The 16311-nt window shown below is 38.3% G+C and overlaps 1 protein-coding gene across 6 annotated transcripts in view; it reads right to left on the reverse strand.

Moving 5' to 3' along the window:
• ATRX (ATRX chromatin remodeler) overlaps positions 1 to 16311 on the reverse strand; it is a 296636-nt gene that overhangs the window by 120575 nt on the left and 159750 nt on the right. For all 6 annotated transcript variants that reach the window (XM_045994716.1, XM_045994715.1, XM_045994713.1 and 3 more), the window contains 2 exons: positions 2462 to 2603; positions 1315 to 1424 (listed from right to left, as the gene is read on the reverse strand). In XM_045994716.1, the coding sequence (XP_045850672.1) occupies positions 1315 to 1424; positions 2462 to 2603 (252 nt within the window). The remainder of the gene's footprint in view (positions 1 to 1314; positions 1425 to 2461; positions 2604 to 16311) is intronic.

A 16311-nucleotide genomic window follows, 5' to 3' on the forward strand; every position in this document is an offset into this window, starting at 1 on the left:
CACATTGGGCTCTTTGCTCAGCAGGGAGTCTGCTTCCCCCTCTCTCTCTGCCTGCCTCTCTGCCTACTTGTGATCTCTCTCTCTCTGTCAAATAAATAAATAAAATCTTTTTAAAAAATGACACATTGCCACTAGCAAGAACAAGGATGGAACTAGAGTGAAATATGCCAGTCAGAGAAAGACAAATACCGAATGACTTCACTCATATGTGGAATTTAGGAAACAAAATAGGTGAATATAGTGGAAGGGAAGGGGAAAAAGTAGGGTATAAACTGAGAGGGAGGCTGGGGTGCCTGGCTGGCTCAATTGGTTAAATGCCTGCCTTTGGTTTGGGTCATGATGCCAAGCTCCTGGGATCATGCCCCACATCAGGCTCCCTGCTGAGCAGGGAGCCTACTTCTGCCTTTCTCCATGGCTTGTGCTCTCTCAAAGAAATAAATAAAATCTCTAAAAAAAAACTGAGAGGGAGGCAAACCATACAAGACTTAACTATAGAAGGTTGTTGGAAGGGAGGTCGGGTAGGCTGGGAGGATGGGCTAAATGGGTGATGGGCATTAAGGAGAGCACTCGTGACGAGCACTGGGTGTTATATGTAAGTGGTGAGTTACTAAATTCTACTCCTGAAACCAATACTACAATAATACAACAATTAATATTGTTAAGTAACTTGAATTTCAATAAAATCTTGGAACAAAAAAAGAACCTTAAAAGCCAAAACAATTGGTTAAAATGTTAAAAAATTTAAAAAAATAAAGTGTTCTGACTCACTAAATCTATAATTATTATCTCATGGCTTCATATTACATATATTCAAAAATATATATACATATATATTCAAAAATATATATACATATATATTCACTAATGTCATCTCTGCCACAAGTCCTACCAATCAGAAAATCAGTATTTTAATAGTGAAAAATAGTTTATATTCTCATTACTATAGGATCACAGACTATTAAAAAAAAAGGAAGTTCATTTCCACCTCAGAATCTTTGCAGTTTTTACTGGCAACGCCTTGTAACCCCAATCCTTCACTTCATTAGGATCTCCGCTCATACATCACCTCCTTGAAGTTGCATTCCCTCTCTATTCTCTTTGAATACTTACTATCTGAATGTACATATTTCTTATTTGATTAAAATCTCTCAACTGCACTACAATATAAGCTTCCTGAGGGAGGGCTCTTGTTATTCTTGTTTACTGGCTGCTATATCTCCAGACCCTATAACTTTGCCTGGGACAGAGAATATAATCCAACATATAATCCTGAATTCATGAATGCACAAGAACAGAACACCTTCATGTTCTTACCTGTAAAGTCTTACCAAGGCCCATGCAGTGTGCTAGAATGCATCCTGAACCTGGAGACTTCTTTGTTTTTTTTACAGATTCACAGCAGCAATCCCACATAAACTGAACACCTAAAAATGATAGCTTCATTGAGTTTTAAGATCCAAGTTAAAAATCTTCCTTCACACACATATCAAAAACTTTTAAAAAACAGAATCTTAAAATGAGATAAAGAATCTCTTAAGTATATATGAAATCCCCCCACCCTCACTAAGGTTAATTAGAAAAAAAAAAAAAAGATAGTAAACTGAAGCATACAATAGGGCAATTTTCCTTCATTTGTCTATTCTATTTCCCTGGGAAAATCTGAAGAAACATATGAATAATCTAATATACAAATGTTATCTAAAATTTTACCTAATTTATAGATTCCTATCAAATATTATTTCAGGTTTATTGAGTTGATTAGGAAAACTACCCAGGCGATAATTTATCATTTCCTCTTTCATTCACTTATAAAGACTAAAGAAGAAAGGGGGCTCACTACTCAAGGAATAAAACTGTAGAACTTCCTTTATGAAGTCCTTCACATACACACTCAAAACTGACTTACTGATTCCACTTTGACAAAACAGAGAACAGGGATAATTTGGTATCTTTCAAAATACCAATGTCAGAATATTAACAAACATACCTGAAAAAAATGTTGAAACAGAATTTCCTAAAAAAGGCTTTTAGCTAATGGTGGTATCTCTCCTTACCCTGCAGCTGCCCCTACCCAACCATGGCAAACTATATGAAATCCACTTGCAGTATGTACCCATTTGTATGTGGCACTTATTTTGCCTCTACAACACTCATTTTCTTTGCAATCATTCAACTGTTTCTCCTCATTTATTTATGAGCTCTATAGGGGACTGGGTTCACGTCTGTTTTGCTCACCAATGTGCCTCTAGTGCTTACCAGAATGTGAGGCACACAGGAGACACCAAATACTGGTAAGACTTAATTAAAAATGCTTCAATCATGCTCAGTTGGATAAGTATCTGACTCTTGATTTAGGCTCTGGTCTTGATCTCAGGGTCACGAGTTCAAGCCCTACATTGAGCTCCATGCACTGGGGAGAGCCTACTTTAAAAAATGTTTTCATCATAAAATTGTTTCTTACCATCTACTTGATGTGGTTTCAATTTGATAACCATATTTCTATGAACCTGCACTAAAGGTTCTTTGGTTTCTTCATCTTCATCTAAAACCAACTTGGTTGTTATTGGACATTTGGTGGGTGAAGCATCTTCAATTTCTATCACCTATAAGAAAGGGAATTATAGTTAGCTAACTCACAGAAATCTTTCAAGCAATAGTGGAGTATTAGTGTTATTAAGGGAAATTTTCCAAAATATAGACATATCTACTTATACACCACACATCCACTATTTTGGTTCAAGTAAGATCAGGACAGGGCACAGGTTAATACATGTTTTCCAAAATTTATACTTATATAAGACTTTGAATCACTGTGGAAATATCAGTAATTTAACTCATCAGTTCTCACCCAATATATCTCAACACACACAATAGGTACAGTTGTGAGAAAACCAGTACTCTAAAATAAACTACAGTACCACCTTACAATTTTTAACAGACACATGGGTCCCAAACAAAGATGGTTTTATTTTCCTAGAAGACATATGAAAAATGTGCAAGGGCACTTAAGGTTGTCACAATGACTGGTCAGGAATGTTACTTAATACAGGCAGAGAGGAAAGTGAATACAGATATTCAGTAACGTAAAAGTCATAAACAAGAACTGTTTCACCCAAAATGCCAAACAATTCCCACTGCAAAACAATGTAATTATGTGTTATGAAAGGGAAAAACTTTTAGAAACATTGGTTTGAGAACCACAGGCTCAAAAAAAAGTTACAAAAATATAAAATATCCTCTAACTGTAAAAGGGAAACAATAATCTCGGGTTTCTTATATAAGAAGAAACAGATACAAATACATGTGAATACATGTATGTGTATACATTTTTTGCTGTCTTATCCCAGTATGTATCCATTACATACTACATTCAAGAACTGTAAAAGGTAGGTACAAATATTCCCATTTTACAAATAAAAAGAAGTGAAGGACACAGAAGTTAAATAACTTACGCAAAGTCATACAACTATTAAGTATTACAACACTAAGATACCCAGAGGATCAGATATTAGAGTCCTTGCTCTTAAGCACTACACAATACTGCTTTAACAAAGGCAGTGCTTGTCTTAACAAACAACTTTATGATTCCATGAAAACCAATAAAGATCCATTATTTTGTTTTTTATAAGATTCATGGTTTTAAAAATACAGACATTATGACCTTTAAGGAATACAATTTACCCAGTATTTCCTTTCTTATTTAGAACTGTAACAATGTACCCATAGCAGGCTGGGATAACATCACGTCACAGGAGTTCACTTAGATAGTTCTTAAACCATTCTGAACACCTACAAATCCAATAGGAGATCAAAGGAAAGAGCAGCAATTCTAGGAACAGAAAATTGACCACTTTCTGGAAGGTAGAACGTGTGAAGAAGTGAATCCGAAGAGACGGGAAGATACACCACGGGGGGAGAGGCCGGCTCCTGGCAAGCAGCGGAGCAACAGAACACAAAATCAGAACTTTTAAAAGTCTGCTCCACTGAGGGACATCGCTCCAGAGGCTAAGCGGAGGTGGAGCCCTTGTGGGGACAGCATGGTCTCAGGTCCCGTGGGGTCACAGAAGGATTGGGGGGGTGTCTGCGTGTAGCAGAGCTCAGAGGTATTAGAGCAGGGAAGCCGGCTGGCTACAGAGACGGAGCTGATGAGTGAGCACCCCCCTTGAAGACCACAGCAGCAGGAATCTGGTGGGTTTGGAGACTCCAAATGGGCTGTGTGCCAGAGAGAGAAACACTTGGTCACAGGCCAGGTGACATGAGAGTGCGCTCAGAGACCAGGAAGATGGGAGTGACTGAGTGCTTTTCTCCAAGGGTGCACTGAGGAGTGGGGCACTTAGCTCTTGGTTTCTCCCAGCCAGAGATTGGGAGGCCACCATTTTCATTCCTGTCCTCCAGAGATATACAGAAAGTGTTCAGGGAAAAAAGCTCCCAAGAGCGAACCTGAGATTACTTAGCCCAGCCCCTGGCAAGGGCGGTGCAATTCCTCCTCTGGCAAAGACACGTGAGAATCACTATAACAGACCCCTCCCCCAGAAGATCAGAAAGAACATCCAATGAAGACCAAGCTCACTGATCAAGGAGAGCAGCGGAATTCCAGAGGAGGGGAAACCAAAGCATGGAATTCATGGCTTTCTCCCCATGATTCTTTAGTCTTGCAAAGTTATATTTTTATTTTAATTTTTTTCTTATGCTAGTATTTTTTACTCTTTCCTCTTTTAACATTTTTTAATGAGTCTACCTTAACAATACTTTTCTTTAAAAAAATCTTTTTGAACCTTCATCATCATAGTCATATTTTATCCTTCATTTTAACTAACTTTATGTCTTATAGACATACAGGGTTTTTTCTTCTAAAAAATTTTGGGATACAACTTCTTATAATACCAAATCATTCTGAACACCTACAAATCCAACAGGAGATTGAAGAGAAGAAAAGCAGCAATTCTAGAAAATTGACCACTTTCTGAAAGATAGGACCTGCAGAGAAGTGAAGCACCAGGAAGAAAGACCATGGCAGGAGGGGCAAGCTCCTGGCAAGGGGTAGAACAATGGAGCACAAAATCAGAACATTTAGAAGTCTGCTCCACTGAGGAACATCACTCCAGAAGCTAAGCGAGGGTGGAGCCCTTGAGGGGACAGCGTGGTCTCAGAAGGATCAGAAGTATCTGAAGGTAGCAGAGCTCACAGGTATTAGAGCAGGGAAGCCAGCTACAAAGATGGAGCAGAGGAGTGAGCTCTCAGCTCGGGGTTACCTTAAACTGTGATCCATGGCACAGTCATAAGCAAGGACACCAAAAGTGGCAGATCCAGGGAGATCCCCCCGGAAGAGTGGCAAGGATCAACTGGGAGACTCCAAACGGGGCTGTGTACCAAAGACAGAAATGCTCGGTCACAGACCAGGTAAGCTTGGAGTGCGGCCGGACACCAGGGAAACAGGAGTGATTGAGATCTTTTCTCCAAGGGCACACTGAGGAGTGGAGCCCCAAGCTCTCCACTCCTCTGGGCCAGAGATTGGGAGGACACCATTTTCATTCTCCTCCTCAAGAGCTCTACGGAAATCGGAAATCATTTAGGGAACAAGCTCCCGAGCTAACCAGAGCAGATTACACAGACTGGCCCCTGGCAAGGGCAGTGTAATTCCACCTCCGGCAAAGAAGCTTTAGAATCACTACACAGATCCCTCCCCCAGAGGATCAGCAAGAAATCCAGCAAAGACCAAACTCACTGATCAAGGAGAACAGTGGAATTCCAGAGGAGGGGAAACCAAAGCATGGAATTCATGGCTTTCTCCCCGTGACTCTATAGTCTTGAAAACTTAAGTAAATTTTAAAAAAAATTTTTCTTATTCTAAATTTTTTTAACTTTTACTTTCCTCTTTTAATGCTTTTTAACTAATTTATCTTAACAATGCCTTTCTTAAAAAGTCTTTTTGAACCTTTATTATTATAGTCATATTTTATCTTTCATTGTATGTAACTTTATTTTTGCATACACATAAGATTTCTTCTTCTAAAAAATTCTAGGATATAACTTCTAATAGATCAAAATATACAATACATCTAGCACAGGGTATGCTACAGTCTCCAGCCTGACCAATATCTCTCCACTTTCTTTTTCTTTCTGTTCCCAACCATCTTATCAACTCCTTTTTTAGAATTTTGTTAAAATTTTCAACTTTACACCCATATTCCATCCCTTCATCATGTTTACTCTTAGTGTGTGTGTGTGTGTGTGTGTGTGTGTGTGTGTTTCTTTCTTTAAAATTTTGGGAGGGAGTTTCTGCTAAGAGACCAAAATATACCCAAAATCAAGTGGGTATCTCTGTTCCATTCACCAATCTAATTAATAAATATCTTTTTTGTTTAATTTTCCTTAAATTTTTTTGGACTTCTTTTTATCCCCTTTCTTCTCCCCATGATTTGGGGTCTCTTCTGAGCTGGTTAACACACATTTTTCTGCGGTCTTTGCCACCCTTTCAGTAATTTATTCTCTTGTTCATATATTCTTATCTGGATAAAATGAAAAGGTGGAAAAACTCAAAAAAAAAAAAAAAAAGAAGAAGAAGAAGAAGAAGAAGAGAGTACCGAGGGTTAGGGACCCAATCAATACATACATTGGTAATACATCAGATTACAGTTCAGAATGATGATTTGCAAGGTGGTAGCTGGGCTTGAAAAAGTCAAGGAAGATATTAGAGGAACGCTGTCTGGAGAAATAAAAGCCCTTTTTGGAGAAATAAAAGAACTACAATCTAACCAAATTGAAATAAAAAAAGCTATTAATGAGGTTCAATAAAAAAAGGAGGGTCTTACTTCTACGATAAATGAGGCTGAAGAGAGAATTAGGGATACAAAAGACCAAATGATGAAGAATAAAGAAGCTAAACACTAGAGAGACAAATAACCACTGGACCACAAGGGAAGAATTCGAGAGATAAGTGATACGTTAAGACGAAACAATGTTAGAATAATTGGGATTCCAAAAGAAGAAGAAAGAGAGAGGGGGGCTGAAGGTATAATGAAGCAAATTATTGTAGAGAATTTCCCTAATATGGCAAAGGGAACAAGCATCAAAATCCAGGAGGTGCAGAGAATCCCCCTCAAAATGAGTAAGAACAGGTCCACACTCCATCATCTATACTAAACCATATAAGCCTAGTGACAAAGAAAAAATCCAGAAAGCAGCCTGGGACAAAAAGTCTATAACATAAAATGGTAAAAATATTAGACTGGCAGCAGACTTATCCACAGAGACCTGGCAGGCCAGAAAGAACTGGCGTGATATATTCAGAGCACTAAATGAGAAAAACATGCAGCCAAGAGTACTATATCCAGCTAGGCTATCATTGAAAGTAGAAGGAGAGAAAAAAAGCTTCTAGGACAAACAAAAACTAAAACTATTTGTAAAAATCAAACCAGCTCTCCAGGAAATATTGAAAGCGGTCCTCTAAGCAAAGAGAGCCTAAAAGTAGTAGACCAGAAAGGAACAGAGATAATACACAGTTAACAGTCACCTTACAGGCAATACAATGGCACTAAACTCATATCTCTCAATACTTTTCCTGCATGTAAATGGGCTAAATGCCCCAAACAAAAAACACAGAGTATAAGAATGGATTAAAAAAAAAAACCATCAATATACTGTCTACAAGAAACTCATGTAAGACCCAAAGACACCTCCAGATTTAAAGTGAGAGGTTGGAAAACAATTTACTGTGCTAATGGATATCAAAAGAAAGCTGGGGTGGCAATTCTTCTATCAGATCAATTAGATTTTAAGCCAAACACTATAATAAGAGATGAGGAAGGACATTATATCATACTCAAAGGGTCTTTCCAACAAGAAGATCTAACAATTTTAAATATCTATGCCCCTAACGAGCAGCCAGCTATATAAAAAAATTAGTAACAAAATCAAAGAAACACATCGACAATAATACAATAAATAGCAGGGGACTTTAACACCCCCCTCTGAAATGGACAGATCAGCCAAGCAAAAGATCAACAAGGAAATAAAGGCCTTAAATGACACACTGGACCAGACGGACATCAGAGATATATTCAGAACATTCCATTGCAAAGCAACAGAATACACATTCTTCTCTAGTGCACATGGAACGTTCTCCAGAATAGATCACATCCTGGGTCATAAATCAGGTCTCAACCTGTACCAAAAGACTGGGATCATTCTCTGCATATTTTCAGACCACAATGCTATGAAGCTAGAACTCAATAACAAGAGGAAATTTGAAAAGAACCCAAATACCTGGAGGCTTAAGAGCATCCTACTAAAGAATGAATAGGTCAACCAGGAAATTAAAGAAAAATATTTAAAAATCCATGGAAGCAAATGATAATGAAAATACAACTGTTCAAAATCAGTGGGACACAGCAAAGGCAGTCCGAGAGGAAAATATATAGCAAAAATCGAGTCAAAATGGATGAAAGACCTCAGTGTGAGATAGGGATCTGTCAAAATCTTTGAGGAAAACACAGGCAGCAACCTCTTTCACCTCAGAAACACCAACTTCTTCCTAGACATATTGCCAAAGGCAAAGGAAGCAAGAACAAAAATGAACTATGGGGACTTCGTCAAGATCAAAAGCTTTTGCAGAGCAAAGGAAACAGTCAACAAAATCAAAAGACAACTGACAGAATTAGAATGGGAGAAGATAGCTGCAAAGACATATCAGATAAAGGGCTACTATCCAAAATCTCTAAAGAACTTATCAAAGTCAACAGTCAGAGAACAAATAATCCAATCAAGAAATGGGCAGAGGACATGAACATACATTTCCGTAAAGAAGACATCCAGATGGCCAACAGACACATGAGAAAGTGCTTCACATAACTCGGCATCAGGGAAATACAAATCAAAACCACAATAAGATACCACCTCACACCAGTCAAAATGGCTAAAATTAACAAGTCAGGAAATGACGGATGGTGGCAAGGATGCAGAGAAAGGGGAACCCTCCTACACTGTTAGTGGAAATGGAAGCTGGTGCAGCCACTCTGGAAAACAGCATGGAGGTTCCTCAAAAAGTTGAAAATAGAGCTTTCCTACGACCCAGCAATCGTGCCTCTGGGTATTTACCGTAGAGACACAAATGTAGTGATCCGAAGGGGCACCTGCACCCGAATTTTTATAGCAACAATGTCCACAATAGCCAAACTATAGAAAGAATCTACATGTCTATCAATGGATTGATGGATAAAGAAAATGTGGTGTATGTATATATATATATTTATATATATATAAATATATATATATACATACATACACACACACACACACACACACACATGCACAATGGAATACTATGCAGCCATCAAAAAAATGAAATCTTGCCTTTTGCACCGATATGGATGAAACTATAGGGTATTATGCTAAGTGAAATAAGTCAATCAGAGAAAGACAATTATCTCATGATCTCCCTGATAGGAAGAATTTGAGAAGCAACGTGAGGGGTTTGGGGAGTAGGGGATGAAAAAATGAAAGAAGATGGGATCGGAGTGTGACAAACCATAAGAGACTCTTAATCTCACAAAGCAAACTGAGGGTTGCTGTGGGGGGGGGCAGGAAGTGAGTGGTTGGGTTATGGACATTGGGGAAGGTATATGCTATGGTGAGTGCTGCGAAGTGTGTAAACCTGGTGATTCACAGACCTGTTCCCCTGGGGCCAAGAATACATTATATGTTAATAAAAAATAAACTATTTAAAAAAAAAGATACAATGATTTAAAAAAAAAACTGTAACAATCAATTACATAATATTCACCACGGAAATTTTCAAATGTAAAAAAAAGTAGAACAGCATAATAAACCCTGTTCCCCATTACCCAACAACATCAAATATTATCAACTACTGTTCAGTTTTTTTTTTTCAGTGAGAGCCTCCTACTCATTCTCCAACTCCTCATACCCCACAAATGATTTTGAAGCAAATGTCAGAAAGCATGGAATTTCATCTGTAAATGTTTTTAAATGTCTCCTTAAAAGAACACTGTCTTTTTTAAACTGTAACTACATTATCATTACTGGATGTAAACAATTATAACATAAGTCACAAGTTTGTGATAAATTTCCTGGAAACTGCACTTACATACAAATGCTAATGATACAGAAATCAAGATTAATACTAGGTGACACCATGGTGGAGTATAAACACTATGAACCATTTAGATCCAAACTCCATTTTAACAAGTTATTAAACCCTCTTAGCTTCAGTTTTTTCATCTATAAACTGGGAAAGATTATACACAGCCCTTATGTGGTTGTTGTGGAGATTAAATAAGACAATCTATGCAAGGTAACGGACAAAGACTAAATATTCACTAAATTTTTATAGTATTCTAGTTTGGATTGTATCCAAGCTTCATATCACTAGGGCAAATCCATTAAACAAAATCGAAAATTCCCTAAATGTCTTGTTCTTTTTGCAAAGTGCAGCAGGCAGAATCAGAAAAATGGTTCCTAAGATCCCATCCTCTAGTATACACATCCTGTATAGTCTGATGCCTTTCATTATGGTTGAGATCTGTAAATACGATGGGATATCATTCCCATAACTGAGTTAGTAATCAGTTGGGCTTGACTTAATCAGAAAGAGGGTTCTCCTAGGTGGGCCAGAGCTAACCAAGTCTAGCACTTTAAAAGACTGAAGTGTAAGAAATCCTCTCTTAACAGTCTTGAAGCGATTTTGTAGAAAAGCGTCTAGGAGCTAAGGACCTCCATGTTACAACTATAAAAAACCTGAATTCTGACCCAAAAAAGGAGCTTAAAAAGGACACAAAGTCTTATATGAAAATCTGAACTCTGGCTAACAATTAGTATCTACTCAGTGAGACACTGAGCAAGTTACCCATTAGAGTCATACTCTCAGTTAAGCCACTCTGAAATTCCCAACTTATAAGGACTATGAGGTAACAATATTGTCTTGTTTTAAGAGGATAAGTTTTTGATAATATCTTAACACATCACTAGAAAAATAATACACATTGCTGTAATTAAGACCTTGGGACCATATGTTCGTTAGTGATTTGCATGATATTTTTGTTACTAAGTGATGTCTTTGGATTGAGAATTAGTGAATCTTCATTCTGAATATAGGAGGAGATAATTTATCTTTCTCATTTTATTCACCATCATAAGTGTACTCTTTAATATCTTAAAACATCACTAGAAAAATAATACACATTGCTGTAATTAAGACCTTGGGACCATATGTTCATTAGTGATTTGCATGATATTTTTGTTACTAAGTGATGTCTTTGGATTGAGAATTAGTGAATCTTCATTCTGAATACAGGAGGAGATAATTTATCTTTCTCATCATTTTATTCACCATCATAAGTGTACTCTTAATTCCTCATCCCCTATTTCCTCCAAATCCCTGCCCACCTCCCCTCTGGTAACAATCAGTTTGTTCTCTATAGTTAAAGAGTCTGTTTCTTCGTTTCTCTCCTCTATTTTTCCTTTACTCTTCCATTTTGTTTCTTAAATTTGACATGAGTGAAATCACATGGTATTTGTCTTTCTCTAGCTGCTGTATTTTGATGAGCATTATACTCTCTATCCCTAGCCATGTCATTGCAAATGGCAAGATTTCGTTCTTTTTATAGCTGAATAATAATCCATGTATATATATAACACTTTTTCTTATCCATTCATCTATCGAGGGACACTTGAGCTGCTTTCATAGATTGGCTACTGTAAATAATGCTGTAATAAATGTAGGGGTGCATGTATCTCTCTGAATTAGTGCTTTTATATTTTGGGGGTAATACCCAGTAGTGTTATTCCTGAATCATAGGGTAGCACTATTTTTAATTTTTTGAGAAACTTCTATACTGTTTTCCAAAATGGCTTCAACAATGTGCATTCTCATCAATAGTGCAAGAGGGGTTCATTTTTCTCCACAGCCTTGCCAACCCTTTTGTTTCTTGTGTTTTTCATTTTAGTCATCCTGACAGGTATGAGATGATATCTCAACATAGCTTTGATGTACAGTTCCCTGGTGATCAGTGATTTGGGGCATACTATAATGCAAAGTTGTTGAATCACTACATTGTTCACCTGAAACAACTAAAACACTGTGTCAACTATACTTTAAAAAAATACAAACAGGGAAACAGGTCAAGATGGTGGAGAAGTAGCAGGCTGAGACTACATCAGGTAGCAGGAGATCAGCTCAATAGCTTATCTAAACATTGCAAACACCTACAAATCCAACGGGAGAGCGAAGAGAAGAACAGCAACTCTAGAAACAGAAAATCAACCACTTTCTGAAAGGTAGGACTGGCGGAGAAGTGAATCAAAAATGACGGGAAGATAGACCGCGGGGGGAGGGGCCGGCTCCCGGCAAGCGACGGAGGAACGGAGCACAAAATCAGGACTTTTAAAAGTCTGTTCCACTGAGGGTCATTGCTCCAGAGGCTAAACCAGGGTGAAGCCCACGCGGGATCAGCGTGGCCCCAGGTCCCACAGGGTCACAGAAGGATCGGGGGTGTCGGAGTGTCGCAGAGCTCACAGGTATTAGAACGGAGAAGCCGGCTGCAGAGACAGAGCCGAGGACTGAACTCTCAACTCGGGGTTACCTTGAACTGGTCGCGGGCTAGGTGAGCTCGGAGCGCGGCTAGAGGCTGGGGATACGGGAGTGATTGGGTGCTGTCCTCTGGGGGCGCATTGAGGAGTGGGGCCCCAGGCTCTCGGCTCCTCCGGGCCGGAGACTAGGAGGTCGCCATTTTCATTCCCGTCCTCCGGAACTCTACGGAAAGCATTCAGGGAACAGAAGCTCCCAAAAGCGAACCCGAGCCAATTACTTAGTCCGGCTGCCGGTAAGGACGGTGCAATCCCGCCTCGGGCAAAGACACTTGAGAGTCACTACAACAGGCCCCTCCCCCAGAAGATCAACAAAATATCCAGCCAGGACGAAGTTCGTCTATCAAGGAAAGTAGGTTCAATTCCTAAGACAGCAGCGCAATTAAAGAAGAGGAGAAAACAAAGTACGGAACTCATGCCTTTCTCCCCATGATTCTTTAGTCTTGCAGCTACTTCAATTTTTTTTTTCTTTTTTCAATTTTTTTTCTTTTTTCTTTTTTCTTCTTCTTCTAAATTTTTTAAAACTTTTACCCTTTTCTTTTTTAACGTTTTTTGACTACTTTATCTAAATATATATATTTTTTCTTTCTTTTTTATATTTTTTCTTTATTTGTTTTCTTTTTTAAATTTTTTTCTTTTTTTTTTCTGAACCTGTTTTTATCCCCTTTCTCCCCCCCCACAATTTGGGGTCTCTTCTCATTTGGTTACAGCGCATTTTACTGGGGTCTTTGCCACCCTTTTAGTACTTTATTTGCTCCTTCATATCCTCTTATCTGGACAAAATGACAAGGCAGAAAAAATCACCACAAACAAAAGAACAACAGACAATACCGAAGGCTATGGAACTAATCAACACAGACATTGGTAATATATCAGATCAAGAGTTCAGAATGACGATTCTGAACATTCTAGCCGGGCTCGAAAAAGGCATGTAAGATATTAGAGAAACCCTCTCTGGAGATATTAAAGCCCTTTCTGGAGAAATTAAAGAACTAAAATCTAACCAAGTTGAAATCAAAAAAGCTATTAATGAGGTGCAATCAAAAATGGAGGCTCTCATTGCTCGGATAAATGAGGCAGAAGAAAGAATTAGTGATATAGAAGACCAAATGACAGAGAATAAAGAAGCCGAACAAAAGAGGGACAAACAGCTACTGGACCATGAGGGGAGAATTCGAGAGATAAGTGACACCATAAGACGAAACAACATTAGAATAATTGGGATTACAGAAGAAGAAGAAACAGAGAGGGGAGCAGAAGGTCTATTGGAGAGAATCATTGGAGAGAATTTCCCTAATATGGCAAAGGGAACAAGCATCAAAATCCAGGAGATGCAGAGAACCCCCCTCAAAGTCAACAAGAATAGGTCCACACCCCGACACCTAATAGTAAAATTTACAAGTCTTAGTGACAAAGAGAAAATCCTGAAAGCAGCCCGAGAAAAGAAGTCTGTAACATACAATGGTAAAAATATTAGATTGGCAGCAGACTTATCCACAGAGACCTGGCAGGCCAGGAAGAGCTGGCATGATATATACAGAGCACTAAATGAGAAAAACATGCAGCCAAGAATACTCTATCCAGCTAGGCTATCATTGAAAATAGAAGGAGAGATCAAAAGCTTCCAGGACAAACAAAAACTGAAAGAATTTGCAAACACCAAACCAGCTCTCCAGGAAATATTGAAAGGGGTCCTCTAAGCAAAGAGAGAGCCTAAAAGTAGTAGATCAGAAAGGTACAGAGACAATATACAGTAACAGTCACCTTACAGACTAATAATGGCACTAAATTCATATCTCTCAATAGTTACCCTGAATGTTAATGGGCTAAATGCCCCAATCAAAAGACACAGGGTATCAGAATGGATAAAAAAACAAAACCCATCAGTATGCTGCCTACAAGAAACTCATCTTAGACGCGAAGACACCTCCAGATTTAAAGTGAGGGGGTGGAAAACAATTTACCATGCTAATGGGCATCAGAAGAAAGCTGGGGTGGCAATCCTTATATCAGATCAATTAGATTTTAAGCCAAAGACGATAATAAGAGATGAGGAAGGACACTATATCCTACTCAAAGGGTCTGTCCAACAAGAAGATCTAACAATTTTAAATATCTATGCCCCTAACGTGGGAGCAGCCAACTATATTAATAACAAATTAATAACAAATAACCAATTAATAACAAAATCAAAGAAACACATCAATAATAATACAATAATAGTAGGGGACTTTAACACTCCCCTCACTGAAATGGACAGATCATCCAAGCAAAAGATCAACAAGGAAGTAAAGGCCTTAAATGACACACTGGACCAGATGGACATCACAGATATTTTCAGAACATTTCATCCCAAAGCAACAGAATACACATTCTTCTCTAGTGCACATGGAACCTTCTCCAGAATAGATCACATCCTGGGTCACAAATCAGGTCTCAACCGGTATCAAAAGATAAGGATCATTCCCTGCCTATTTTCAGACCACAATGCTCTGAAGCTAGACCTCAATCACAAGAGGAAAGCTGGAAAGAACCCAAATACATGGAGACTAAACAGCATCCTTCTAAAGAATGAATGGGTCAACCAGGAAATTAAAGAAGAATTGAAAAAATTCATGGAAACAAATGATAAAGAAAACACAACGGTTCAAAATCTGTGGGACACAGCAAAGGCAGTCCTGAGAGGAAAATATATAGTGGTACAAGCCTTTCTCAAGAAACAAGAAAGGTCTCAAGTACACAACCTAACCCTACACCTAAAGGAGCTGGAGAAAGAACAAGAAAGAAACCCTAAACCCAGCAGGAGAAGAGAAATCATAAAGATCAGAGCAGAAATCAATGAAATAGAAACCAGAAAAACAATAGAAAAAAATTAATGAAACTAGGAGCTGGTTCTTTGAAAGAATCAATAAGATTGATAAACCCCTGGCCAGACTCATCAAAAAGAAAAGAGAAAGGACCCAAATCAATAAAATCATGAATGAAAGAGGAGAGATCACAACTAACACCAAAGAAATACAGACAATTATAAGAACATACTATGAGCAACTCTACGCCAACAAATTTGACAATCTGCAAGAAATGGATGCATTCCTAGAGACATATAAACTACCACAACTGAACCAGGAAGAAATAGAAAACCTGAACAGGCCCATAACCAGTAAGGAGATTGAAACAGTCATCAAAAATCTCCAAACAAACAAAAGCCCAGGGCCAGACGGCTTCCCAGGGGAATTTTACCAAACATTTAAAGAAGAACTAATTCCTATTCTCCTGAAACTGTTCCAAAAAATAGAAATGGAAGGAAAACTTCCAAACTCATTTTAGGAGGCCAGCATCACCTTGATCCCAAAACCAGACAAGGATCCCACCAAAAAAGAGAACTACAGACCGATATCCTTGATGAACACAGACGCAAAAATTCTCGCCAAAATACTAGCCAATAGGATTCAACAGTACATTAAAAGGATTATTCACCACGATCAAGTGGGATTTATTCCAGGGCTGCAGGGTTGGTTCAACATCCGCAAATCAATCAATGTGATACAACACATTAATAAAAGAAAGAACAAGAACCATGATACTCTCAATAGATGCTGAAAAAGCATTTGACAAAGTACAGCATCCCTTCCTGATCAAAACTCTTCAAAGTGTAGGGATAGAGGGCACATACCTCAATATTATCAAAGCCATCTATGAAAAACCCAC

This window comes from Meles meles, chromosome X (genome assembly GCF_922984935.1).
Source record: "Meles meles chromosome X, mMelMel3.1 paternal haplotype, whole genome shotgun sequence".
Lineage (NCBI taxonomy): Eukaryota > Metazoa > Chordata > Mammalia > Carnivora > Mustelidae > Meles > Meles meles.